This window comes from Saccharomyces paradoxus, chromosome XV, assembly GCF_002079055.1.
Source record: "Saccharomyces paradoxus chromosome XV, complete sequence".
Classification (NCBI taxonomy): Eukaryota; Fungi; Ascomycota; class Saccharomycetes; order Saccharomycetales; family Saccharomycetaceae; genus Saccharomyces; species Saccharomyces paradoxus.
In genome coordinates, this window is record NC_047501.1 from 191,394 (window position 1) to 219,275 (window position 27,882).

General features: G+C 39.4%; 10 protein-coding genes and 1 non-coding gene across 11 annotated transcripts; 5 read left to right on the forward strand and 6 right to left on the reverse strand.

Moving 5' to 3' along the window:
- Positions 1–181: 181 nt before the first annotated feature.
- Positions 182–1,255, reverse strand: MET22 (3'(2'),5'-bisphosphate nucleotidase; the record flags this gene model as incomplete). Its single annotated transcript, XM_033913201.1, has 1 exon — positions 182–1,255. One exon carries the CDS (start codon positions 1,253–1,255, stop codon positions 182–184), a length of 1,074 nt encoding a protein of 357 aa, XP_033769092.1.
- Positions 1,256–1,467: 212 nt separating this feature from the next.
- On the reverse strand, positions 1,468–4,341 carry CRT10 (Crt10p; the record flags this gene model as incomplete). The annotated part of the gene is made up of 1 exon (XM_033913202.1): positions 1,468–4,341. One exon carries the CDS (start codon positions 4,339–4,341, stop codon positions 1,468–1,470), a length of 2,874 nt encoding a protein of 957 aa, XP_033769093.1.
- Positions 4,342–4,594: 253 nt separating this feature from the next.
- APM4 (Apm4p) lies at positions 4,595–6,070 on the reverse strand (the record flags this gene model as incomplete). Its single annotated transcript, XM_033913203.1, has 1 exon — positions 4,595–6,070. One exon carries the CDS (start codon positions 6,068–6,070, stop codon positions 4,595–4,597), a length of 1,476 nt encoding a protein of 491 aa, XP_033769094.1.
- Positions 6,071–6,322: 252 nt separating this feature from the next.
- PRS5 (ribose phosphate diphosphokinase subunit PRS5) lies at positions 6,323–7,813 on the forward strand (the record flags this gene model as incomplete). The annotated part of the gene is made up of 1 exon (XM_033913204.1): positions 6,323–7,813. One exon carries the CDS (start codon positions 6,323–6,325, stop codon positions 7,811–7,813), a length of 1,491 nt encoding a protein of 496 aa, XP_033769095.1.
- A 278-nt stretch (positions 7,814–8,091) lies between these two features.
- On the reverse strand, positions 8,092–10,212 carry MAM3 (Mam3p; the record flags this gene model as incomplete). Its single annotated transcript, XM_033913205.1, has 1 exon — positions 8,092–10,212. The coding sequence occupies one exon, from the start codon at positions 10,210–10,212 to the stop codon at positions 8,092–8,094; it is 2,121 nt and encodes a 706-aa protein (XP_033769096.1).
- Positions 10,213–11,211: 999 nt separating this feature from the next.
- On the forward strand, positions 11,212–12,531 carry GPD2 (glycerol-3-phosphate dehydrogenase (NAD(+)) GPD2; the record flags this gene model as incomplete). Its single annotated transcript, XM_033913206.1, has 1 exon — positions 11,212–12,531. The coding sequence occupies one exon, from the start codon at positions 11,212–11,214 to the stop codon at positions 12,529–12,531; it is 1,320 nt and encodes a 439-aa protein (XP_033769097.1).
- Positions 12,532–13,316: 785 nt separating this feature from the next.
- Positions 13,317–14,579, forward strand: ARG1 (argininosuccinate synthase; the record flags this gene model as incomplete). Its single annotated transcript, XM_033913207.1, has 1 exon — positions 13,317–14,579. The coding sequence occupies one exon, from the start codon at positions 13,317–13,319 to the stop codon at positions 14,577–14,579; it is 1,263 nt and encodes a 420-aa protein (XP_033769098.1).
- A 278-nt stretch (positions 14,580–14,857) lies between these two features.
- Positions 14,858–16,993, forward strand: SPAR_O00950 (dipeptidyl-peptidase III; the record flags this gene model as incomplete). Its single annotated transcript, XM_033913208.1, has 1 exon — positions 14,858–16,993. The coding sequence occupies one exon, from the start codon at positions 14,858–14,860 to the stop codon at positions 16,991–16,993; it is 2,136 nt and encodes a 711-aa protein (XP_033769099.1).
- A 356-nt stretch (positions 16,994–17,349) lies between these two features.
- On the forward strand, positions 17,350–18,261 carry GPM3 (phosphoglycerate mutase family protein GPM3; the record flags this gene model as incomplete). Its single annotated transcript, XM_033913209.1, has 1 exon — positions 17,350–18,261. The coding sequence occupies one exon, from the start codon at positions 17,350–17,352 to the stop codon at positions 18,259–18,261; it is 912 nt and encodes a 303-aa protein (XP_033769100.1).
- A 241-nt stretch (positions 18,262–18,502) lies between these two features.
- On the reverse strand, positions 18,503–20,158 carry THI20 (trifunctional hydroxymethylpyrimidine kinase/phosphomethylpyrimidine kinase/thiaminase; the record flags this gene model as incomplete). The annotated part of the gene is made up of 1 exon (XM_033913210.1): positions 18,503–20,158. One exon carries the CDS (start codon positions 20,156–20,158, stop codon positions 18,503–18,505), a length of 1,656 nt encoding a protein of 551 aa, XP_033769101.1.
- A 592-nt stretch (positions 20,159–20,750) lies between these two features.
- On the reverse strand, positions 20,751–20,821 carry SPAR_Otrna3G. The gene has a single exon. It is a non-coding gene; the product is annotated as a tRNA-Gly (tRNA).
- Positions 20,822–27,882: the final 7,061 nt, after the last annotated feature.

Consider the following 27,882-nt stretch of genomic DNA (forward strand, 5'->3'; position numbering starts at 1 on the left):
TCTTCCCTCCTAGTCTACGTTTTTCAATTTTATTCCTTTCACTGTAATTTCCTTTTTCTACGCTATAATAACAATAAAAAAGGCTATCATTCAACTAGTATGTACATACACACACACATATATATATATATATATATTTATTCATGTATTATGTCTATCAATAAAGTAGAAGATATATTATTTAGGCGTTTCTCGACTGAATGACGGCACATGATGTAGACACCACCATGTCATGTAACTCGCGTGGACCGCTTGACGCTATAACTCCCTTGGTAGCTAGCGTTCTACCGTTACCGAAGTCTAGAGGAACATCTTCCATGGAATCTGTATGGATACCTCCAGCTTCGTGGACAATAACGTTCCCTGCAGCATGGTCCCAGATCTTTTCTTGGTAAGAAAGCTTGATAGGCAAACGTAAATATACGTCAGCTAAGCCCAACGCTAACAAACAGTACTTGGCCTGAGAATCCAAGTGCAAAGACTTAGATATATTCAGTTTGTTTTTGATGGCGGTTTGTTCATCATGAGAGGAGTGACTCTTTTCTACTCCTTCCAAAGTAATCATGTCCTTCGTGTCTTTCAAGTGTCTAACGTGGATTTTGGTCCATGACTCAGCATCTGAAGATGGAGAGTAGAAGGCACCTAAACCTCTAACAGCACGAAAGATATAACCAAATGACTCATGGCCCTTCAAATCTTGGGCTCCATAAGAACTTAAAACTAAGTTGGGGCATCCGATACAACCAAGCTGGACAACACCGTCTACGATTAATGCTAGGCATACTGCAAATTGTTCACCTCTTAAAAACCCCTTGGTCCCGTCAATAGGGTCCAAACACCAAAATCTTCCCTTTCTACCACCTTCGTAATTTCCGAAGTCGATAATTTGTCTGACGTCCTCCAAAGATTTTAGCGGGAACTGATCATTCGTAAACTGAAAATCATCTTTTTTATAATTCTTGCCATACACGTTGTCATTGGCTTTTATTTCGTCCAAAATTCCTGAGACGAATGCATCGCTCAATCCAGATGAGGATTCTTCACCTACCACCTTATCATTTGGGAAATTACTCTTGATAGCATTTATGATAATGGTTTGTGCAGCATAATCACCTGTGGTTACTGGAGAATTGTCACTCTTAGTAATAGTAGTGGAGTCTCTGTGAGAAATCACTTCAGATTGAATTCTCTTGGTCAATAAAGACGCCTTTCGTACAGCTTGAGTTGCAACCAATAATTCCCTTTCCAACGCCATAGTGAAGTGCCACTGTTCTTTAAGTTGTCCTTCAACTTGTTCCTAACCAACCGGCAAATTAAACGGAAATGCAAACGTTCTTTATATGTGGCATGGTTTCTTTCTTGCAAATTCAAAGCAAAATCGCAACACGTGATATTGCTTACCTGAGTCGTCTGTGCATTTCAGTGAGGGATGGATTATATAGATGGCTATGTAAATGTCAAAATATGCTATAATAAAGTTGCGTCATGCTCAGTTGTGATCTTAAATGCCCTTAAAGAGCCTCTCGAGGCTACATATAGGGTGGCATATCCCTTACGTTTTAACTCTTCGTCGTTAGCTGTGTAAGTGTAATCTAGACCGCAAATATCACCCATGGGAAAATAGACGTCGCACACACCGCAGTATATGTCTGAGCTCTCTCCATCCACACCGTACATTGGTGCGTCAAACAAGTTCCTGTTACATCTGCACTCTGGCCTAGGGTTAACAGGGTCTTGAACTTCCCATCCAAGAATATACTCTTGTCTAAACGAATAGATGCCTCTGTACTCCGTTAATCTTAGTAATGAAATGAGACCCAGTTGTGAGGCTACAGCTATACAATTGAGTTCCTTAATGTGACACACAAAATTTATTCTGTTTAATGCTTGCAGCAGCGACTTCGAGGTACATGTCACGACACCATCCAGCGGGAAAATCTCATGATGTGTTGCTGACGTAATTATAAGTGGATTTGCTTTCATTAATACCAACCTATGGGCCGTGGATAGGAAGAAGAACTCGTCATGCATTTCGGATAGTTGATATCCAAGGGGTGAATCTTCTGAGCCTGGTACCACTGACTCCAATAACCGCTTCACGTTTCTTACATAGTTATGGAACCCCCAAGATTTCTGCGACTCTGATTTCAGGTGAGCACGTTGTTCAGTATCCCTGTACCTCCGCTCGAAACTTGTTAAGTTGCTGCCCGTTTCTTCATTTTCAGGGTCGCTGTTGACCTCATTCTCTTCTGTAGAGTTCAGTTGAAGGCTACAAATTTCTGGGTTCTTCAAGACTGTGTTCAAATCCTTGCCAAAAAGTGTTCTCCAATCGGCTGCGGCATCAGTGTCGTACCATAAAAAGTTGCCCGATTCAATGATTGGTAAATGGTTTACTGAACTTAGCGATTTAAACTCTTTAGAAGTTTGCAGTTGTCTTTGCTTGTCCATTTTCAGATTGCGGATACTTCTATTAAATTCGCTAGATATATCTTCGATATCATTTTCTAGATCAGTAAGCTTATAAGTAAACGGCTCGCAGATCTTTCTGCCAGAAGCATTTTGGTATTGCGAAGGTTTATTTCTTCCACTGGGCGTTATCAGTTGTGGGAAAGTATTGATAATTTCCTTGTACTTCGAAAATCCACGGTCGGTAGCACGATAATGTTTATAACCAGAATCGTCCCAAAACGTCCATTGTTGTAAATGTTGTTCACATGTAGTGTTTTTCGTTACTGCATCGTTCATATCGTCTAAGTCACCGGCATGTAGAATAAGTGCAAATTCCTCTCTACTGTACTCGTATTTTATTGAGCCCGTTGTAGTATAATTTCTATCAAATGAGGTAAACCTCAATGGTATAACTTCATCTGGGATCCCTTCCGAGGAAGTCAGCCGTAAATCTGTTACAGGAACCTGGAACTGATTGAGTAATGTACCAATGCCAAAATTCCCCGAAAGATAAGTATTATCACAGTAATATCCGAGTAAAAAATCATCTCGGCAAATAGAATATAACATACTTTCTTTGAAACCGTCTTGGTAGTTGAGGTTCAATGATTCAAAATTGTCAACTTTCATAAAATCTTTTTTAGTCAGGGGAGTTATTGTCCACAAGTCGTCGCCAAAAAATTGAGTATCAAGAAAGCTCGTTAAAATTATACAGTCATGCTCCTTTAATTTAACGGTAACAACATTTCCAAATATAGAACAGTAACTTAATGTAATATATCCAGTAGAATCCTTTGAATTAGGAACAAAGCTAACACAAGGAACGTTATGAGATGAAGGAAGATCTAGAGGCCGAATGTATCTTCTTTCCTTCTTCACATCTTTATCGAATGCAAATACGGTAACGCCAGGTTTGTTATGCCCAACAGCGATATATATGATGCCATTTGTGTCTATTACATCAACACTCCAACAAGATTCCTCTACTCTTAACACCATATACGGATCAACATTAATGTATCTTTCTCGACTGTTATCTTTGCCTCCCAAGATATCCGAAGTAAATTTATTAAATATCTTAATAACTTTGTTAATTTCCCAGATATAAACGATCCCATTATCACCACACGCCAGTAGAAAATCTTGATGCATGAAGTTACAGATCTTCAGAAAGTTGATAGAGGATAGTTCAGGGATGCTGTTGAATTGTGTATCCTTGAATTTCACATATGAAGAATTACGGAAATTTCTTGCGTCTCCGTCATCTGGTATTATCACGGGCAACAGAGCATGACATATTTCCAATGATGAAACGTTCAATAGTACATCGAAATTATGAACTTCAACACATTGACCAGCAGCCAAGAATGAATAACTCCCATATGTAACGAATAAGTTGTTTTTGAATTGCAAACCACCATAAGCAAACCTATTCGTGTATTGAAAAGGCGCAAATTCTAGTGGTATCTCTTGAACAAGTAATTTTTCGTCCTGTGGCAACAGTAATTCAGCTGGATTTAAAAGCCTTGACGGCCCCCAGACGGGTTCTAAGTTGGAAAATGCAGATTTGATATCCTCCAGGAATGTTTCTTTGGATGAGTGAGCAGGATTCGGGATTTTCCATGAAGAGTCGTGTTCTTCTAGGCTGTGTAACCGATCCTTAATGAACTCCACAGTCTTTGGGTGAAACGAATTGCAACTTAAATTTGGCCATTTGAGTTGATAATATTTTTTTAACGTTACCATCTCGTTTATTATATTCCAGCCACCAGAGGCCAGAAACACTTCGGAGTCAAAGCACTCTCTTGTCGATACTGTCCTTTGTATGATAGCGCGAGATTTAAGCCACCTCGTAAAATGATCATCAGTTTCATTGGGAACCTGAGAGGGCATTATATTTAAACCAAATGTTCAAGCCTAGAAGTACCAGTGCCCCTTGACTGCGCTGTTGATCTTCATAACTATGGTATTTTTGTTGTTTTGTATCGTTTTTCAGGTTTTTTCCCTGTTTTCTTTTTCAGTGAAAAACTAAATTGCATGTCCTTCATAATAGAAAATAATCAATATCAACAAAATGTGCACTTTAAAGAAAATAACTACTCAAAAATACAGGCATGATAAACATATATGTACATAAAAATGACGGCTAGTACCTCACCTCGTAAGAACCCGCTTTCGATATATATTTGATCCATTTAACAGCGCGGTGCTTACTGTCTTTTCCAGAGATGGTAAAGTATCGTACGACTAATCCTGAATTACTGAACATCATGACCTCAAAATCTAGGGATATCGGAGGCCTCGTCCATTGTTGCAGATTCAATTGAGTAGTATCGCTTGTAGAAACAGTAACCGCACTCAAAGTGTTTTCCGTCAACCCATTGAACTTGTTGAATCTCCAAATCATTGCATTTTCCTCCGGCACAAACTTACAGTGACCATTGGAAACACTTATCTTACAATCCACAGTGCTTGGTGGAACGGGTATATGTAATACCACATCCTTTGCGGAAAGTTTCCCCGGGAACAACGACTTCAATGTTATCCTGTAATCAATCTCATTATCTCTTGTGGAATGCGTAACAATAGGTGTGACCTTGAACGGAAGGTTTATGTTATCTCGTACATGATATTTCATCAGTTCCATCGAACCGTCTGGTGGGACAAATTCAATGATATGATTTCTATTAAATTTGTCAAGTGACACGCATTCATGAAACTTACAATCTTCTAATAAAACACTGCCGGCAGCAGCTTTGGGAATGAAGTTCTTGTTTTCAAAATCGCTACGAGAGTGACGCTGCTGTTGTGCTAGCCATTTCTTTTCATCTTCGGATTGCATCCCTAAGGAATCATTCAGTCCAAATCTACAAACAGGGGTCCCGCTCAGGTGCGTGGTAATATCTATGGTCCCATCAACATAAGATTTCAAGATAGAACCATCCCTAGATACCAGAATATTTATCCTCTCATTGACATACAGAAATACTTCATCCTTCTTGTGTATTATCCCCTTAGGCCTCCAAGTGATCTTATTATTATCATAAAAATCAGAATTCGAGTCTCCTTGGCCTAGGAAACTACTGCTTCTTTTCGTCAAAAATTTGGGAAAATGCAGTTCTCCCCCTGAAGAAGTAGGAGATGACGAGGAAGATAATACATCATTTCCATCGGGACTATCTAATAATCCGCCCATGTTTCTTACGGGTTTCACAGACATCTGTGCTATAACAGAGTTCAATTCAGTGTCAATGGGTATCCCATTTCCACCCAACATTATATCCAGCATCTCATGTACAATCATGAATTCCTCTTTCAAGGCCTCCTCTCTGTCCAGTCGATACGCATTCATCACAGCGTCAAATTTATATAAGAACTCCCAGATCGCCGCACTATTGGCGTTGCTTCTCGTAATGGTTACCAACCATAAATTGTCGCCATGTCTCGACCTGATGTGATGGAAAGTCGTAGACCCCAACGTCAAAACAGGCGATCTCACATCAAGGTTATTGATCACCTGTACTCGGAAGATATCGGATATGGACCGCTTCAACGAGTTCTTGAAGAACTTGTTCAGAATAAGTTCACCTCTCGATGAGTATACCAGCACCCCACTAATCATCGCTCACCATAACTCTATGTGATCCTCCCCTCCCCCAAGCGTTATGAAAGATTTCCATACTTTACATATAAGTTCTCCTATATTAATTAAGTAAGGAAAGTATGGCTGTTACCCTTCGACAGCTGCTGAAAAAAATTTTCTATCAAATAATAAATGGCAGTGATTAGTGAGAAAGGCTGGATGAGATGAGAGTAAATCGGTGGAAACAGTAGCTTTGTTGGAGGCTGATACTAGGCTAGGAACGTAGTCTGCATGTCTATGAGTAATATTGTTGTCTTTGGAGGGGATTCGCACCCCGAGTTGGTTACTAAGATCTGCGAGAATTTGGATATTCATCCATCGAAAGTAGAATTAGGGAAGTTTTCCAATGGAGAAACGAACATTGCTCTACGCGAATCTGTTCGTGAAAAGGATGTATATATCATCCAGAGCGGGTGCGGTCAAGTGAACGACACGTTCATGCAGTTGCTGATCTTGATCAGTGCCTGTAAGTCTGCTTCTGCCTCGAGGGTTACAGCGGTGATGCCATACCTATGCTACTCGAGACAGCCAGATATCCCATATACTGCCAAGGGTGCTCCCATTATCTCCAAGCCCAAGGAGAATTATACTTTTGAATCGCATCCAGGCACGCCTGTGTCATCTTCATTAATGACGCAGAGACCAGGTGCTGAGAGCTCGTTGAAGAGTTTGGATAGCGCAATACGATCCACTATTAATTTGGAAAATCCGCAGCCTATCAGAACACCAAACAACAATGCTACGTCTAACAACAATTTCGACATCAAGAAGACGCTATCTTTTTCAAGAATTCCTATGATTCCCGGTGGTAAGTTACAAAATACAAGCAATAGCACAGACGCTGGCGAATTGTTCAACGCTCAAAATGCAGGTTATAAGTTATGGGTAGTACAAGCCGGTACTTTGATTGCTCATTTGTTGAGTGCTGCAGGTGCAGACCATGTGATTACAATGGATTTGCACGATCCGCAATTTCCTGGGTTTTTCGACATTCCAGTAGACAATCTCTACTGTAAACCCATCGCACAAAACTATATACAGCATTGTATTCCAGATTATCAAGATGCTGTGATTGTTTCGCCAGATGCTGGTGGTGCCAAGAGAGCTACGGCTATTGCAGACGCTTTGGAGTTGTCCTTCGCCTTAATTCATAAAGAAAGAAGGTCTCAGTTATTAAAGGGTCCTCCAGATGCCACGCTGACCTCGGGTGGTTCGCTACCTGTATCTCCAAGACCATTAGTAACCACTTTGGTCTCCTCCCAAAATAATACCACTTCAGGTGCCACCGGGGTCGCGGCTCTTGAAATGAAGAAAACAACTTCAACCTCTTCCACTTCGTCGCAGTCTTCCAATTCATCCAAGTTCGTTCAAACTACCATGCTTGTTGGTGATGTTAGAAACAAGGTGTGTATTATAGTGGACGATTTGGTGGATACTTCATATACCATCACCAGAGCTGCAAAATTACTGAAGGATCAAGGGTCCACCAAAGTTTACGCTCTAATAACACACGGTGTTTTTTCAGGTGATGCGCTGGAGAGGATCGGTCAAAGTAGTATAGACAAGCTGATCATTTCTAACACGGTACCTCAAGATAGAACATTACAGTACCTAGGTAAAGACAGGGTGGATGTTATTGATGTGTCCTGCATAATCGGTGAAGCTATTAGAAGAATCCATAATGGTGAGTCCATTTCTATGTTGTTCGAGCACGGATGGTAGTGGCATTGATGTGTTTCATTTTTTTTATTGATAAAATAGGGAAAAGTGTCTATATAGTTTGCGTATAAAATTCTCTACATTTTTTTCCTTTTGTTTAGTATGTGTATTGAAACATTTATTTATAGGTTAAAGAAACAAAAAAAAAAAAATGCCAATTTCTTCTTGTATATCTGTAGAAAAAATTCTGAGCTGCTCCACCCGTCGCAATCTCATGCATTTAGGACTAATAAGGACGATCATGATGATGATGCATGACCAATTTTTCTGGCATAATTGCTTCACCTTTTCATGGTTGAGGAAGAGCCGTTACCTTCATAATTGGAGGTTCTTGACAAAGATTCGGTGTAATTAGGACGATCATTGTTGTTAGTATTCTCGTTTTTAAATTTATTTTTAATACTGGAAAACAAACTTGCGTTCGAACTTGAACTTTCTCTATCGTCACTTCGATTTGAATATTCTTGGTTGATATTTTCATTATCATGTTCACTTTTGGATTCGTCCCAATCCTTTGCGGGGCCAATGATCGTTTTGGGGACACCTTTGACTGTGATCACAGATTCAACGATACCATTCTTGGTGTTTTGGTAAGAGGATGAGATTGTGACGTTTTGGTTTTCGTTGAGGTGATCAGTGTCAGAGTTTGGAATTGATATGCTGTCAGGGCTATTTCTCGTGGTTTTTGTCGAGGTAGTGACTTGAGTGGGTTCACCTGACCTTTGAGTGTGGAGGATAGCTTGGTGGGACAGTTCTGCATGATCACTTAATAGTTGTTGTTCTTCGGCGGAGAGTGACTTACCATTTGAGTGTGGTGCTGGAGAAGGTTCTTTGCTAGAATGAGGAGTGTGAGTAGTAATAATCTTCGGGACGTTAGCGGGCTTTTTAATCGTGACAAAAGATTTATTTACGTTCAATGGGTTGGACGCTAGATTTGAAGGTATGATGGTGCCATGTTCTGTTGGTTGTGGAGTTGGGGATAAGACAGCGTTGGACCTATCGTAACCATCGTTGGACTTCCGTTTCCAAGACTTACTGTTCAAATCTTGCTGTAGGTGCACAGACGGGTGATTGGAATTAGATGGGGACAAGAGTGGAGAAGATTCATCGGTATGGTCTGGAGCACGGTGTTCCTTGTGAGAGCTGGTGTATAAATGATGTAAATAGGAAGTAATGTGCCTTTTGCTCAAGGGTCCCGGTTGTTGTCTCATAATATGCTGATGCATGTCGACAAAGACATCAGACTCGTCCACGATTTCTTCACCAATCAACTCTTCAATGACATCTTCCAAGGTCAAAACACCAATAGCGCCATGCGAGGAGCCCGGCTCTTTACTAACGACACACATGTGAGCTTTTCCCTCCTGGAAGTAATTCAGAATATTCAAACAAGACGTGTTGGGGGAAGTTTCCGGCAACGTGGCCAAGGGAAAGTGGGAGATTGGAAGGCAATCATCAGGATCGTAGGAAATAAGCACCCTGACAAGTAACATGCCAATGAAGTTATTCGGTTCATTGGGCAAAAAAATTGGGATTCTGGAAAACCCTGAATTGAATATCTTTTCGACAGTTTTGTCGTCTAGGATGGTATCAGCACTCATTGTAAACACGTTTTCAATCGGAGTCATAATTTCCTCGACCCTCTTTGCCTTCAGATCCAAGACAGCAGAGATGATCGTGACTTCGTCTTTAGTCAACCGTTCCACACCCATGGTCCTATGCAAGGTGACCAAAGTCTTCAGGCCGGACTTCTTGTACATGGTACCATGATCTTCACCCAGCATATAATCCAGGAGAGTCGCAATCGGATACGCGACCGGGTACATCAAATACATCAGTACAAGAACAAAGGGGCAGAAGAATGCCCCGACTTGCAACCCGTATTTAACGCAGACACTCTGCGGAATAATTTCACCGAAAATAACAATTAGAATCGTTGACGACACTACAGCTTGCCAACCGCCTCCGAGACACCTATCCAAAACGATAGGTAGCGTTTCGTTAGTTATAACATTGGAAAGAAGTAGCGTGACCAGAACCCAATGTTTCCCCTTAGATATTAGGTCAAGCACCCGCTTGGCCAGTTTCTTCTCAGAATTCGAGCCTGAAGTACTGATAACCTTCAGGTAAACTTCGTCTTGACCCATCAACCCAAGCGTCAACCCAGCAAATACACCACCCAGCAGCACCAGGATGATAGAGATAATATAGTACGTGGTTACGCTCGCCTCATCACCTACGCTATGGCCGGAGTCGGCAACATCTCTAGAATTGAGTGCATGTGATCCGGTTATCAACGGCAGTGAATATATCTTCGGTATCGTGAAGATATGGTACAAGAACATGTATACCCAATGAGGAGCGCCAGATCGTGACCGGGACCTTAGTGACAACAACGACATATCTATTATAGTGGCGAGAGTTTGGTGCAGATAACAGATGCAGCAGCAGTAGCAGAGAATGCAAGTGACAGTGATGATATCGACTCTTTTTTTATTATGTAATACGCACAACAAGCACGATTAGGAAAAGCCTGTGTGCATTCATCAAGGTCCCTTTTTTCCAATTTGCTAAATTAAAATTCAGAGAAACCCAAAGAATGAAGAAGGGAAAGAAAAACAAATACCGGCCCTAACCCAGACTCCTTTTCCAAGCCAGTACCCTATTGAAATGAGCCCTCCAAACCTAGGGTATATATCATTATTCACGTCAGAAACTCCGATTATTTTTATCGGAACATCCGAGCACCCGCGCCTTCCTCAACCCAGTCACCACCCCAGAGAACCGTGCGCGATGAGGTAATCCTGAGCCATCACCCACCCCACCCGTTGATGACAGCAATTCGGGAGGGCGAAAAATAGAAACTGGAGCAAGGAATTACCATCACCGTCACCATCACCATCATATCGCCTTAGCCTCTAGCCATAGCCATCATGCAAGCGTGTATTTCTTGAGATTCAGTCATCATCATTGCTGAGTTCGTTTTCCTTCACATGATGAGGAAGGTTGAGTATGCTCGAAACAATAAGACGACGATAGCTCTGCCATTGTTATATTACGCTTTTGCGCCGAGGTGCCGATGGGTTTGCTGAGGGGAAGAGTGTTTAGCTTTACGGACCTATTGCCATTGTTATTCCGATTAATCTATTGTTCAGCAGCTCTTGTTTACTCTGTCATAGTAGTAGTTTTTTTTTTTTGGTTTATTTTTTTTTTTCTTCTTGCCTTTTTTTCTTGTTACTTTTTTTCTTAGTTTTTTTTTTTCCTTCCACTAAGCTTTATCCTTGGGTTCTTCTTTCTACTCCTTTAGTTTTTTTTTTTTATATATTAATTTTTAAGTTTACGTATTTTAGTAGATTCAATTCTCTTTCCCTTTCCTTTTCCTTCGCTCCCCTTCCTTATCAATGCTTGCTGTCAGAAGATTAACAAGATATACATTCCTTAAGCGAACGCATCCGGTGTTATATACTCGTCGTGCATATAAATTTTTGCCTTCAAGATCTGCTTCCCCAAGAAGATCATTATTACAAATACAACTGCGCTCAAAGATGACTGCTCATACTAATATCAAACAACACAAACACTGCCACGAGGACCATCCTATAAGAAGATCGGACTCTGCCGTGTCGATTGTACATTTGAAACGTGCGCCCTTCAAAGTCACAGTGATCGGTTCTGGTAACTGGGGGACCACTATCGCCAAAGTCATTGCAGAAAACACAGAATTGCATTCTCATATTTTCGAGCCAGAGGTGAGAATGTGGGTTTTTGATGAAAAGATCGGCGACGAAAATCTAACAGATATCATAAATACAAGACACCAGAACGTTAAATATCTGCCTAACATTGATCTGCCCCATAACCTAGTGGCCGATCCTGATCTTTTGCATTCCATCAAGGGTGCCGATATCCTTGTTTTCAACATCCCTCATCAATTTTTACCAAACATAGTCAAACAGTTGCAAGGCCACGTGGCTCCTCATGTAAGGGCCATCTCATGTCTAAAAGGGTTCGAGTTGGGCTCCAAGGGCGTCCAATTGCTATCCTCTTATGTCACTGATGAATTAGGAGTTCAATGTGGTGCACTATCTGGTGCAAACCTGGCACCGGAAGTGGCCAAGGAGCATTGGTCCGAAACTACCGTGGCTTACCAACTACCAAAGGATTACCAAGGTGATGGTAAGGATGTAGATCATAAGATTTTGAAATTGCTGTTCCACAGACCTTACTTCCACGTCAATGTCATCGATGATGTCGCTGGTATATCCATTGCCGGTGCCTTGAAGAACGTTGTGGCACTTGCATGTGGTTTCGTAGAAGGTATGGGATGGGGAAACAATGCCTCTGCAGCCATTCAAAGGCTGGGTCTAGGTGAAATCATCAAGTTCGGTAGAATGTTCTTCCCAGAATCCAAGGTCGAAACCTACTATCAAGAATCTGCCGGTGTTGCAGATTTGATTACCACCTGTTCAGGCGGTAGAAACGTTAAAGTTGCCACATACATGGCCAAGACCGGCAAGTCGGCCTTGGAAGCAGAAAAGGAACTACTAAACGGTCAATCCGCCCAAGGTATAATTACATGCAGAGAAGTCCACGAGTGGCTGCAAACATGTGAGTTGACCCAGGAATTCCCATTGTTCGAGGCAGTGTACCAGATAGTCTACAACAACGTCCGCATGGAAGACCTACCGGAGATGATTGAAGAACTAGACATCGATGACTAATAGACACTCCACCACCACCCCTCTCTGATCTTTCCTGTTGCCTTTTTTTTTCTTTATCACTTTATCATTATACACAAAATCTACTACTACTACTAGTAATACTACTACTACTACTACTACTACTACTACTACACTTACTATAATTTTCTATTCTCTTTCTCTTTAAAAATCTATCATTTAACGTTAATTTCTATATATACATAACTACCACTATACACGCCATTATCGTTTACATACTACAACACGTTAATGAAAGATACGACACCCTGTACCATGAAACAATCAAATAATCGCCTCTAACTTTTCTGTTATCTATAGCCCTTAATAGTGTTCCTCGAACCTTTTCACTGCAGTAATTTTCCACATGGGCCCAGCCCCCGAGATAAGGGTGCCAGATTAGTCACTACTGACGGACAATCTGTCATTTATGCGATTTTTTAGTGACTCATGTCGCATTTTGCCCGTGGTTTTCCGCTGTCGCAACCTATTTCCATTAACGGTGCCGTATGGAAGAGTCATTTAAAGGCAGGAGAGAGAGATTACTCATCTTCATTGGATCAAATTGATGACTGCGCAGCAGCAGATAGTGTAATCTGGACAGTTACGAGACCCAGACTAGTGCTGCCCCAGTAGTATATTAATGGGCATACAATTGTACTTCCTTGTTTATGTTCCGTTCGGTTTTGTCTTTAGTTCTTGCTTCTTATCTCTCCATATTGCAGCAATAAGGAACATTGTTCTAATATACACACGCACAAGAGAACTACACATACTCGCATAAAATAATGTCTAAAGGAAAAGTTTGTTTGGCTTATTCTGGTGGTTTAGATACTTCCGTCATTTTGGCTTGGTTGTTAGACCAAGGCTACGAAGTTGTGGCTTTCATGGCTAATGTAGGCCAAGAAGAAGATTTCGATGCCGCTAAGGAAAAGGCTTTGAAGATTGGTGCCTGTAAGTTCGTTTGTGTAGATTGTCGTGAAGATTTTGTTAATGACATTCTATTCCCAGCTGTGCAGGTCAACGCTGTGTACGAAGACGTCTACCTATTGGGTACTTCTTTGGCAAGACCGGTTATCGCTAAGGCTCAAATTGACGTCGCTAAACAAGAGGGCTGTTTTGCGGTCTCTCACGGTTGTACCGGTAAAGGTAACGACCAAATTAGATTCGAATTATCGTTTTACGCCTTGAAGCCAGACGTCAAGTGTATTACACCATGGAGAATGCCTGAATTTTTCGAGAGATTTGCTGGTAGAAAGGATTTATTAGACTATGCCGCACAAAAAGGCATTCCAGTCGCCCAAACAAAAGCCAAGCCATGGTCCACTGACGAAAACCAAGCCCACATTTCTTACGAAGCAGGTATCTTGGAAGACCCAGATACCACCCCACCAAAGGACATGTGGAAACTGATCGTCGACCCAATGGATGCTCCGGACCAACCACAAGATTTGACCATTGATTTTGAACGTGGTCTCCCAGTTAAGTTGACCTACACCGATAATAAGACTTCCAAGGAAGTTTCTGTCACCAAGCCTTTGGATGTTTTCTTAGCTGCATCTAATTTGGCAAGAGCCAACGGTGTTGGCAGAATCGATATTGTGGAAGATCGTTACATTAACTTGAAATCCAGAGGTTGTTACGAACAGGCCCCATTGACTGTTTTGAGAAAAGCCCATGTTGACTTGGAAGGTTTGACTCTAGACAAAGAAGTTCGCCAATTGAGAGACTCATTCGTCACACCAAACTACTCGAGATTGATATATAACGGTTCCTATTTCACCCCAGAGTGTGAATACATCAGATCCATGATCCAACCTTCCCAAAATAGCGTCAACGGTACTGTCAGAGTTAGACTATATAAGGGTAATGTCATCATTCTGGGTAGATCTACAAAGACTGAAAAGTTGTATGACCCAACAGAATCCTCCATGGATGAATTGACCGGATTCTTACCTACCGACACCACTGGTTTCATCGCCATCCAAGCTATTAGAATTAAAAAATACGGTGAATCCAAAAAAGCCAAAGGTGAAGAGTTGACTTTGTAAGTCAGCTAGCCCACCGCCTCAAGATAAATAACGTTCTCCTCCCCCTATTCCTACACACTCTTGTGATGTAAATACATATGTAGACATATGTATGCTTATGTATAAATAGTTTAAGAAAGCATCATACCAATTTTGGATAAAAGAAAATTTCAGCAAAGAACGTAGCCGTTCAGTATAAATTGACGTAGCGCGAAATCCCAATATCATAAAAGAAAAACATCATTCCATAAGGACATTGAAAAGAAGAAAACGGAACACCGCATCATCAAATCGCCAGGATGAGCCATTCTTTCGCCGATCATGATGCTCCTTTGAGCATGCTTTCTGTTAAAACAGAATATTTTCCTCAATTGACTGAGAAGGAACAAAAATATGCGCATTTCATGTCAAAGGCCTCCCATGCAGGTTCAAGGGTTGTAATGAGACAAGTTTCTCATGAAAGTGAGCCAATTTTTGACCTGATCCTTGCTATTCATGCAAAGCTAAATGGCAAGTATCCAGAGGACGGTACTACTGAAAAGCAGCAAACGGATTTGTACTTAGAATACGTTTCTCAATTCTTATCCAATTTGGGTAATTTCAAATCCTTTGGTGACACTAAATTCATTCCTCGCTGTGAAGTAGAATTTTTCAAACAGCTTTTGGACCTGGCCAAGATTGACCCATGTTCTTCGCCGCTCACCTTATCCCCCGCTGACGTTAATCATGAATTCACATCTCATCATCTTTTTTCCACTATCAATGAGTTAATTGATATTGGTATCTACCGTGTGGAAGAGAAGGCAGCTCTCTTAGGGTTTCCCTCTCAGGGTTATACTTCGGCTTATTATCTGGGTTTACCTGTAACGCCTGATGATATGGCCCTTTTGAAGGAGCAGTTGTTTGCTGAACTCGCCATCTTGCCTGAAAACACTAGAATCAACAAGGTTGGTGAAAAATGTTTCCAAATTTGGGTTGCCTCTGAGAATATGAAGAACAAGATAACAGAAAGTTATCCTGATGGACAGATCACATTATCGGATGATATCACCAAAGTGGAGTTCATATTCGGGGACCACTCGCGTGAAATGCGTTTAGTGGCATCCTATCTAAAAGAGGCTCAAAAGTTTACGGCTAATGATACTCAAAAAGCAATGCTTCAGGAATACATCAACCACTTTGTCACTGGTTCTTCTCAAGCACATAAAGAAGCACAAAAGCTTTGGGTCAAAGATATATCACCCGTCATTGAAACAAATATTGGCTTTATCGAAACATATAGAGAGCCTTCTGGTATAATTGGAGAATTTGAATCATTGGTTGCAATTCAAAACAGAGAACGTACTGCTAAATTTTCTAGCTTGGTTAACAACGCTGAAGAATTCATTTCTTTATTACCGTGGTCTAAAGATTACGAAAAACCAATTTTCAACCCACCAGATTTTACTTCTCTTGAAGTTTTAACGTTTACTGGGTCAGGTATACCAGCAGGTATCAATATTCCGAACTATGATGACGTTCGACTTAAAATTGGGTTCAAAAATGTTTCTTTGGGCAATATTTTGAGTGCGGCTGCGAAAAGCTCATCCAAGCATCCGCCAAGTTTCATATCACAGGAGGATCGTTCAATTTTTGAAAAATATCAAAGTGATTCATTTGAAGTTCAAGTAGGCATCCATGAATTACTAGGCCATGGTTCAGGAAAGTTGTTGACAGAGTTTACCGATGGATTCAATTTTGATAAGGATCACCCACCTTTAGGTTTGGATGGAAAACCGGTGAGTACATACTATAAAGTAGGTGAAACTTGGGGCTCCAAATTTGGACAGTTGGCTGGTCCATTTGAAGAATGTCGTGCAGAAGTAATTGCTATGTTTTTGCTTACCAATAGAAAAATTCTTGATATTTTTGGCTTCCATGATGTGGAATCTCAAGATAGTGTAGTGTATGCTGGATTTCTACAAATGGCCCGTGCAGGTCTACTAGCCTTAGAATATTGGAATCCAAAAACTGGCAAATGGGGACAGCCACACATGCAGGCAAGATTTTCTATCATGAAAACATTTATGAAGCACTCTACAAATAAGAATTTCTTAAAGATAGAGATGAACGGCTCGAAGGATGATTTTGCCATCAAGTTAGATAAATCTCTCATTAAAACAGTCGGGCATGAATGTGTGAAAGATTACTTAAAACATTTGCACGTTTACAAATGTTCAGGCGATGTGGAACAGGGAAGCAAATACTTTATTGATAGATCAACGGTGACACCAGATTTGGCTTCTTTAAGAGATATCGTCATATCCAAAAGATTGCCGAGAAGGCAATTTATACAAGCAAACTCTTATATCGATGATGATAACAAGGTAACCTTGAAAGAATATGACGAAACTCCAGAAGGCATGCTCCAATCTTTTCTTGACAGAGAATTATAATGTTTTTATGAGCTCAAGTTTTAATTAGCAACTTTTTGATCTTGTTTTTGTTTAAGCTATCAGATTATGTAAACAGTAACATAATATGTAAATGTGACAGAATGACGCAACATCCATTGTCGGCGGAATTTTTTTTGCTAGTTTTTTTAGTTTTTATAGCGTTCCTTTGTTTTCTAGCTTTTTTTTTCCAGATTTTGTATTATGACATGATAACAATGCGAGATTTCATTGAAAAGTTAGACAAAACAATAGAAGCTTTTATCTTGAACATATGTTATAAAAATAAGTGCAATCGAGGATTTACCGAGAAACGTCTCTTCGGAAGGATTGAAAAATAACCGCTAATATAACTAGTTATGACTGTTACTGACACCTTCAAACTGTTTATTTTAAGGCATGGTCAAAGTGAATTGAACTCAGAAAACATATTCTGCGGGTGGATTGATGCTCAATTAACGGAAAAAGGCAAATCTCAGGCCCGCCACTCAGCAAAATTGATCAAACGATTTTGCGAATCTAACAACATCTCTTTGCCTCAAATTGGCTATGCCTCAAGATTGGTTCGGACTCAGCAGACTATGGATGTTATTCTTGAAGAATTAGGATTAGAACACGTCAACCAAGTAATAACTACGAAGACGAACATCAACGAAGAGCTACAGAACACAAGATTCGAAGGACAGATGCCTGTGTTGCAAACTTGGAGATTGAATGAGCGTCATTACGGTTCATGGCAAGGACAACGAAAACCGGATATCTTGAAAGAATACGGCAAGGAAAAATACATGTATATCAGAAGAGATTACAACGGAAAACCCCCTAAAGTCAATTTAAACTTGGAGATGGTCCAGGAGGAAAATGACCAGGGGTCCTTCACAGGCTATGATTTCAAAGAGCCGAATAGACACTTAAAATACGGCTTCGAAGAACGAGCTAATGAGCGTTTGCCAGAAAGTGAATCTCTTTGTGAAGTGGTCATCAGATTGAAACCGTTCTTAAATAATGTTGTTCTATCTACTGCCAAAAAAAGCAATCAAGAATCGTGTGTCATAGTTGGGCACGGCAGCTCTGTTAGATCTCTACTGAAAATATTGGAAGGTATCTCAGATCAAGACATTAAAGATGTCGATATTCCTAATGGCATTCCGCTAATTATAGAGTTGGATAGAGAAAATTACTCTTTTGTGAGGAAATTTTACTTGGATCCAGAATCAGCTAAAGTTAACGCTCAAATGGTTCGTGACGAGGGTTTCGAGAAGAACTCATGAACATTTTTGTCACCTGTTAACGTTATTATATTTTTGTATGATTTCCTTTTTTATTTCCTTCTTTCTTTATTGATAGAATAATGAGTAACGAAAAGCGGTTAAATAAACGTGTTTAAATTTCTGAAAGAAGTTTTTTTTATAGATTTTATAACAAAGAAACTTTCTTATTAGTTTTCATTTTTTGTTTTATAATTCATTATATGTAGATATACCTTTATCTATTGTGCGTAAGCCATCTTATCTATTCGTACTCGAGGGCAGCGGTCCAGAAATTGGTTTCCAATTCACAAACTTCGGCGTAGATCGTCACCAAAGTGTCAAGTTGCTCTGGAGGGTATGTTTCTAGGATGTGATTCAAAAGCTTTTCACCCTCAACCATGGCTTCACGATACCATGAAGATGCGTAAGTTTCGCACCATTCGTGGTAAACGGACCCCTCAGCTACGGTGACCTTACCCTTCATTTTAATTAGAGCTTCACCGTAACCCATTAAACAAGGAGTAAGGGATGCGACCAATTCTTGCCAGTTACCTCTCCTAGAAACATCGTTAAAGTAACGAGAGTAAGCTCTTAATGCAGGTCCTCTCTTAATTTTTTGGAAGTAATCAGGATCTTTAACCCCAAATTCCTCTTTTAGTCTCTTTTCATGTTGGCCCATTTCAGTACGAACACCTCCAACAATGACTAGCTCTTTTTCCATATCTGCTAGGCATGGAGCTTTACTACCTGCGATACAGTGAACTCTGGCATAATCAACCAAGTACGCATAATCTTGTTCGATAAAGAACTGGAACTTCTTACGCTCTAAAGTACCGTCCGCAACTTTTTTCACAAATTCGTGGTTGATATAGGAATCCCAATGTGGCTTAACTTTAGGGTGATTAATCAGGTATTCGTAGAAATTACCGCCTGGGATTTTTTCAGCAGAACTTTTTAGCGGCTTTTTAGGTACAACATCTGATGCAGTAAAACATTCATCGCTGAGCATTTTTTCTAATGGGATTTCTACGGCGTACACATGATTAATTGGTCCATTATCCTTAACAGTCTCCTTAGTGACATCACAGCCAATGGCCACGGCATTTTGAACGTACTCAATACCACCATAAACAGATTGGGGAAGAGAATAACCACGAGCCAAGTTTGACGCAATGGCTGAAGCTAGGGTGCATCCAGTGCCATGAGTATGCGTAGTGTTAACAAAATTGCCTTTAAAAATTATGAACTTCTGTTCAGCACCCAAGTAAAGAACGTCTGTAATGTACTTTTCTTTTTCGTCATTCCATGGAATATGGCCACCTTTCACTAAGATATTCGAACACTTAGTTACTCTAGCAAGGTCTTTTGCGACTTCGAAAATATCTTGTAACTTGTTAACCTTTCTTTCCTCACCTAACAACTTGAAACACTCTGGAATGTTAGGAGTCAAAATGTCAGCAAAAGGAGCAACTTTCTCCGTAATTAAACCAACTATATCCTTTCCCGCTAAAGAAGAACCAGATGTAGCAACAAGAACTGGATCAACAACCAGCTTAGGTCTATTTTCACCAAGCTGCAGCAGTTTTTCGTGCAACACCTCGATAGCAGCTGTTGTAAGCATACCGGTCTTGATAACGTTACATTTCATGTCTTTTAAATTGGTTTCTAAAGTTTGAGAAACCACTTCTTTTGGTGTGTTATTTATGCTGTAGACTTTAACTGGTGTTTGAGCATTCAAAGCAGTGATACATGTCATGGCATAGCATCTGTGTGCAGTGATAGTCTTGACATCAGCTTCGATACCAGCCCCACCACTTGGGTCTGTTCCAGCAATGGACATAACTGTAGGCAATTTTTCATTGCAGGCTAAGGTAAGGTATGGTGGAGGCGTGTTGATGCTAACTGTAGAATAGGTCATAGTAAAATGCGAGACGTCGACCTTATATATCTATTTATTTACGTGTCTATTATCATAGAAGAAAAACTAACTTCCATAAGCAATGCGTTCTTCGTCCAGCTTCTTAAATGTTTTGCCTGGTGGTTTAAATAATAGGATTTTTTTTGCCAGCTGGTACAGCTCTAAGGGTTTCCTATCCTTCATCGGGAAGCATTAATCTATCAGAAAATAGAAGCTATACATATACATGTCGCTGAAGAAGTACGGAGGACCTACGTAAGAAAAGGCAACACAATGCGTGGCTGCCAAGATTGGATTCATCTTACAGGCAGTATTATTTGGTTAAACGGCAGAGTTTTACTTTGTTCATATATGTAAGTAAAAGTAGTACATCCAATTCTGCTTATAGGAGGAAACTCTACGATAAAGAATGGAGGCAGAAATATTAGGGCACAAGAGAGAACACATAAATACTATTACTTACTGATTTTTACACGCTAATTGTACATTGGTAGAGAGATCATAAAACAATTGTATGTAATGATCATCTAACTTATTAGAAGTTAAATATATATATATTACAGTGCTTATAAGGCAAGGTAATAAAAAGAAATGCGCAAGCCCGGAATCGAACCGGGGGCCCAACGATGGCAACGTTGGATTTTACCACTAAACCACTTGCGCTAACTTTATTGTTTGTGTTGTATCTCAAAATGAGGTACGTCAGCATTACTAGATTTACCAACCTAGACATAAAACATGTATGAAACATGTATGAAACAGGTACGAAACAATAGTTCCAAAACAGACAAGATTGAGTATACTAGGAAACCTACTTGCCTAAGATGAACCAAACTAACCAAACGTATAAATACCTGAACAATTAGTTTAGATCCGAGATTCCGCGCTTCCATCCTTTAGCTAGATTCAGATCTTATATTGATCATATAGGATAAGTAACATCCTGTGAATCACGTTAATAATAAGTCTGACAACAAGTTACTCTCCTAAACGACTTTAGGATTGTCAAGACATCCGTTATTACTTAAGCCAGTAATACAACAGTTTGATGTCTTTAACAAGAGCTTCTTGCTGGATGAGACTTTTCCCTGTAAAGAATTATTATACCTCCATTCTTTAACGATCTAGTTATTGTTTTTGGCCGACTTAATTTGATTAAGCTGACTCACTTAGTGATAGGCAAAGACACGCTTTGTAAAGTTTATTACTCTTTTCGGATATTGATTTTCTTGGTGTAAAAAAGTGCTCTCTGGCTGATAAACATAAAATTATTCAATGATGAGTTATGCCTAAAATTGGAATAAAAATCAACTTCAGAAATAGGTGAATAATTGGATAATTTTTGGGGTTCCTGTTGGAACCAGTAGTAATTAATAGTGACATGAATTGCAATGGTGACTTTTTAAATGCTTACATCGTATATTAATGTACACCCCGTATACATTTAAGCGTGATTGCACCTATTGCAGAAGGAATGTTAAACGAGAAGCTCAGTCAATACTGAAGCTGAGTTAAAGATCTATTAGTTGAACATAGTATGGTAGCTACATATATGAGGAATATGAGTCCTCACATTAATGTATAGTAACTACCGGAATCACTATTATATTGGTCATAATTAATATGACCAATCAGTGTGTGTTTTATATAACTTTCTTATATAAGTATGAGGAGATCCACATTTAATCTTCAAAAATACTATCTCGTTTTACCTCTAATTATCAACAGATGTAATAGAATAATCGTTGGAATGAAATTCCAATATCATCTTGTTGGAATGAAATTCTAATATCATCTATTTAATAGTATATTATTGAGAATTAGGTGAATAATTAGATAATTGTTGGGATTCCATTGTTACTAAAGGCTATAATATTAGGTATATAGAATATACTAGAAGTTCTCCTCGAGGATCTAGGAATCCACAAAAGGGAATCTATAGTTCTACATAGTGTTATTATTTTATCTTCTTTCTTTTTATATGTTGTCATTCATTATCCTATTACATTATCAATCCTTGCATTTCAGCTTCCATTAGATTGGATGACTGTTTCTCAATCTTTATGTCATCCTCTTGCACCGCATATTATAATATACTATTAAATAGATGATATTAGAATTTCATTCCAACATACCACCCATAATGTAATAGATCTAATGAATCCACTTGTTTGTTAATAGTTTAAATGTTTTTATTGGGAGGGGTTTTGTCATCACGTCAGCAATGTTCCTTTTGGTATCCACGTAGCATACGTGGAGGTTATTATTTGATACTTCGTCCCGAAGTCTCATTGCTTTGGTACCGAAAAATCTGTTTCTAAATTTCTCTTCATTTTTGGACATAACTATACTGATTGTAGATCTGCTGTCAGTAAGTAAGCCTTTAATGATTGATTTCCCATTTAGTTCTTGTATAAGGTGACTCAAGTTATTTAATAATGGAATGGCTTCACTGATTGCGTGTATTTCTGCTTCTGTGGTTGAAGTACATGTTAATGAAGCTTTTGTTGATTTTCCTCCGATCACCTTTCCATTTAGTAAATAGATATTACCAATCTGAGATTTGTAATATGGTTGGTTGCCATAAGAGGCATCGCTTATTACAACTAATTTATTTTCTGGTTTTGCAGATTTGCTTTTGTGCCATATTAATTGTTTGTCTCTAGTGTCCCATAAGAATTGTATCAATTCATATGTCATGTTTAACACTTGTTTGGACGGAAATAGTATATGTTGTGCAAGTGTGTTGATATAGTATAATAGGTCAAATCTGAATTTATATCCAACATATGACGCTAGACCTATCAACTTTTGCATTTCATGCACCTTCATGTTGTAGTCGTCTTCTTCTAGCTCTAGCTCCTTCTGGTTTATATAGAGACCTGGTTGACCTGGAGCACCAAGTTTTCTTCCTTTTGGATTCAAAGGTACGTTTAATTTGGGTATTTTCTCAGTTAGTGAGTTTTCCATACCTAATTTCATGTATTTACCTCTTTGATATTTGATTTCTAAGCCAAGGATGTCGTATTGAATTTCATCATCGCTTTCACCTAGATTTATAATCTTGGTATCGTATTGCATCTTGAGTTTTGCTATAATTCTTTTATTTGAATTTAAGTCTTTGCTGAACAATATCATATCATCAACGAATAAGCAGATTGTTACTTGATTGTTCTTAAATACGCATGACCATCCGCGAACTTCTTCCATATCACATTGTTCAATCAGATATGATTTGATCGTTTCATACCAGTTTGCACCACTTTGTTTCAAACCATAAAGTGATTTCCTCAACCGTATTAACTTGTTGTTCATTCCTAAATGTGGTGGAGGTCTTATGTATAATTCTTCTTTGATGTCTGCATACAAGTACGCCGAAGATATGTCTAATTGTGTAATGAAGGAGTCATCGTCTAATGCAAGTGATAGGGATGTCATCAACGCATAATGATGTACAGTGTTGGATTGCATACCTGTATCGTACGTATCAGGATGCTGAATGTCACCTCTTGCAACAAATCTAGCTTTATGAGTTCCGTCACGTTTCTTGTTGAAGATAAACATTGAGTTTATTACTCTTTTAGGGTCTATTTCTTTTCTGTCATAATATTTGTCAGTGTCCCAAGTATTCATTTTCAATAGTTGGTTGACTTCTTTGTGGTATGCTTCGATATATTTTTCCTTTTCTTTTATATCTTTATTATAGGTGATTGCCTCATCGTATCTTAAGGTTGTTCGTATTGGTTTGATTGATTTTACTGCTTTTACAGCCGCGATTAGATGTATTCGTTTCTTTGACCTTGGAGGTTCTAAACTACGCATATTCTTACTATTCCATGTGTCTCGTGATACCTCAATTTCAGTTTCATTATCTTCTAATGATCTTTTCTTACTAGTGATAGTAGCAGAGATATTAGAGTCATCCATACCACCCAAACTGGAATTAGTTTGATGAGAATTTATCGGTGGGAGTTCTTTAAATGGGTCAGGGAATTCGGTAGGAGATTCTGGAGATAGATCAGGGAGTGGGAGATCAGCGATAATAGATTCCTCGGTATTCTGTTCAGAAACATTAGTTGGCGTTTTGATAGGAACAATATTGTGCGATGAATTATTTTCCGGTGGAGAAGCATCGATTGAAGGTGAACGATGTATAATCCTTTTCTCAGTCTCTTGGTCACTTGTCTGCGGAACAGTTTTGTTGTTGATACCACCCAAACTGGGTATTGTCACGTTTGTAGAGTCAGTATCGATGTCGCTGTGTGAGTCTGAGTCACTGAAATCATCAGATTCACTGGCTTGGTATGAATTTTGTGTGTCAGATTTGGACAAAGGAGTAAGTAAAGGAACATCTGATTTATTTATACCACCCGAACCGGCACTGTCGGTAGCAGAAATTTGGGGGATGTTAGATCTCTTCTTAGATGGAAGAATATTAGATTCAGATATGTTAGGATCAACTTCTTTGGGTGCACGAAGATTGATTTCAGATATAGGTTTTGAATCTTCAGTATGAGTTGATGGAGGTGGAGAGTCAGTTGGAATCGGAACGTTTGAAGGGACATTTCTCTGGTGGTCAGGGTTCAGTTCTACGTCAGATTGAAAATCATGGTCAGATTCTATGTTAAGATCGTTAGATTGTTGGATCTCATTTGAAGCAATGAACGATTGATATGAAGCAGTTATACGATTCACGTCTTCATCGAAGGTGAGTGCGTCGTAATTGAATTGGTCTAATCTGGATTCCTTGCCCTGAAGAATAACGTAATTAGTTGTATCTACTGTCTTCTTCAAAGATGGGACATAGATGATATATCCATAAGAGTTTCGAGATGGATGTAGAGCGTAGCCAGGAATGCCACGAGGATGAATTTTGGAGTCAGTGTTATGATTATTGACTATAACGGGTTGACCGAAAGGTAATAAAGTACTGATGTCGAGTCCTGCCAACCCAGCGAGTTGTCTTGCGGATTTTTTGCTTTTAGGTGAAGCTAGTGAGTTCCGTACGATAGTAGAAAATTCGACTGCCGAGAACCATAGATGATTCGGTAGACCACTACATTGCAGTTGAGTACGACAGTCATCTAATAAGGTACGGTTCAGCCGTTCAGCGACACCATGTGCTCGGGAATCCGCTGTGGTTGTATAACATGGGGTTATGCCATATTTATCAAGGAATTTATGGAGAGTTTTGTTAGTGTACTCAGAACCACGGTCCATTTGAATAACCAAAACATTGGACTGAAACTGGTTTTTAATGAAAGCTAGTATCTTCGTAAAGATATCGAGAATAGAGTCCTCGCGACGGTCGTGTAATGGATAAACCCAACGGAATTTTGTTTTCTCATCAGTGAATGAGATGAAATAGGATGGTGCACTCTTTGGTAGGTTGTGAACAGGCCCAAATATGTCAGTATGTAAGTATTGAAAAGGTTCATATGAACTTTGGTATTTTAGCCGTGATCCTATGATATGTCTATGTTTGGTGCTTTTGCCGATTAAACAATCGGGACATTGATAATCACTAGCGTTAGACCAGTCAACATCTGATTCATTAAAATACGTAATGGTGTTCTTTTTGAGTGAATATCTAATTGTCTGGGCATTGGCATGCGCAAGCATCCGATGAATGAAAGGATAAGGATACTTACGTGTGTTTTCACTTGTGTGAACGTTATTAATTGTGGGTACTGAGATATTCGACGGAAGCAAGTACCTTTTAGACACCCAGTAAAAGTCTCCATGTTTTACGATAGGTGCAAGTACGGTGCCGTCAGGTCGTTCTAAGACGTTTTTGGTAAAGCACGCTGTAATATTTCGTTCAGCCAGTTCATTCAAACTGAGTAAGTCATAGGCTATGTTAGGTGTGTGCAATACCTTTATTGTTGTTTTGGTGTCGTCCTGGAAGTGAAATTGAAGATCACCAACAGCGTTAATTGGTATATTGTTTTTTTGAACATCAACTACGCTTATGTCGGGATTAGATATCGCTGAGTGTATGTGATGGGCAGATCTTATAAGAGTTCGTGATGCTCCTGAATCAAGAAGAAGGTGTCCAGGAAGTTCATCATCGGAATGATTCGTATGATTTACTGTAGATTCAGTAAGTTTCTGGCCTAAGATGAAGGTCGTGCTTATTGTTCAATTGAATCGGTTCAGTAGTTGATTTACTGATGGAATCGTTGTCAGTGCTGGGAGAGTTATTAGATGTGGATACATTATGAGCCCTGGCTGTTTTCGATTTCGAATTATTTGTTTTTTGAGGATTCCGAGCTATAACTTTGGGTTTGGTTGTATTCGTATAGCTGCGAGAATCATTCTTCTCATCACTCGGATTTCTCCTGTAATTAGGTTTACTGTTTCTCGATCCCTGTTGTTCTTCATAAATAGCATGGATATCTAAGAACAGTTCAGCGACTGTCATATTTAGATGTCGATGACGTGTGTAGCGTAAAAATTTATATTCGCCAGATAGACCTCTCATAATTAATTGGCATGCGACCTTGTTATTGATATGAATGCCATTATTATTTAGTCTGTCGATAATGTTTGTGACTTTTGTTTCAAATGCATCTGCAGGTGTACTGCCATTATATTGCAAATTTGCCAGGGTCACAATGTCATTTGCCTCTTGGGTATCAGATTGCGTTTTTTCAATACTTTTGGAAAGAATTTTCATGATATCCGTATAATCAACAGATAGGATGTCTTTGACCCAGATAGGTAGGAATTGAGAGGGAGCAAATATTTGAAAAGTGTTATACAAGAAGGTGAGTTCATCATCAGTGATCTGACGTACGGGTTTTCCGTTTACTGTCGGAATAATATCACCGAGATTCGAGTTTTGTAAAAATTTGATGTATGTTTTAACCCAATTTAGAAAGTCATTAGGTGAGGTTAACATTGGTGGTGGTCTGACATATTTTTTAGTGGATGTCATATCAGAGTCCGCTGAGGATGAATCAGTAAATGTATTACCTGACTCAGGTGATGGGGTGCTCAGAGGCGTTCCAACTGATGGTGGATACTGCGGAAACTGTGATTGTGGCCCAGGTGGAAAGTACATAGGCGACATTTGATAAGGTGTATACGGAATCATAGATGGGTGTCCGTAAAATGACCAACCAGATGGATTGGCTTGGTTTTGGGTCATCATGCACTGCTGTGGGTACGGCCCATTCTGTGGTGAATGTGACTGAGCAGTTTGAGGAGAGGCATGATGGGGGTTCTCTGGAACAGCTGATGAAGCAGGTGTTGTTGTCTGTTGAGAGTTAGCCTTAGTGGAAGCCTTATCATATTCTTGAATTTTGGAAGCTGAAACGTCTAACGGATCTTGATTTGTGTGGACTTCCTTAGAAGTAACCGAAGCACAGGCGCTACCATGAGAATTAAGTGAATAATTAGATAATTGTTGGGATTCCATTGTTACTAAAGGCTATAATATTAGGTATATAGAATATACTAGAAGTTCTCCTCGAGGATATAGGAATCCACAAAAGGGAATCGATAGTTCTACATAGTGTTATTACTTTATCATCTTTCCTTTTATACTTTGTCATTCATTATCCTATTACATTATCAATCCTTGCATTTCAGTTTCCATTAGATTGGATGACTGTTTCTCAATTTTTATGCCATCCTCTTGCACCGCATGTTATAATATAATATTAAATAGATGATATTAGAATTTCATTCCAACAAAATAGATGATTTTAGAATTTGAT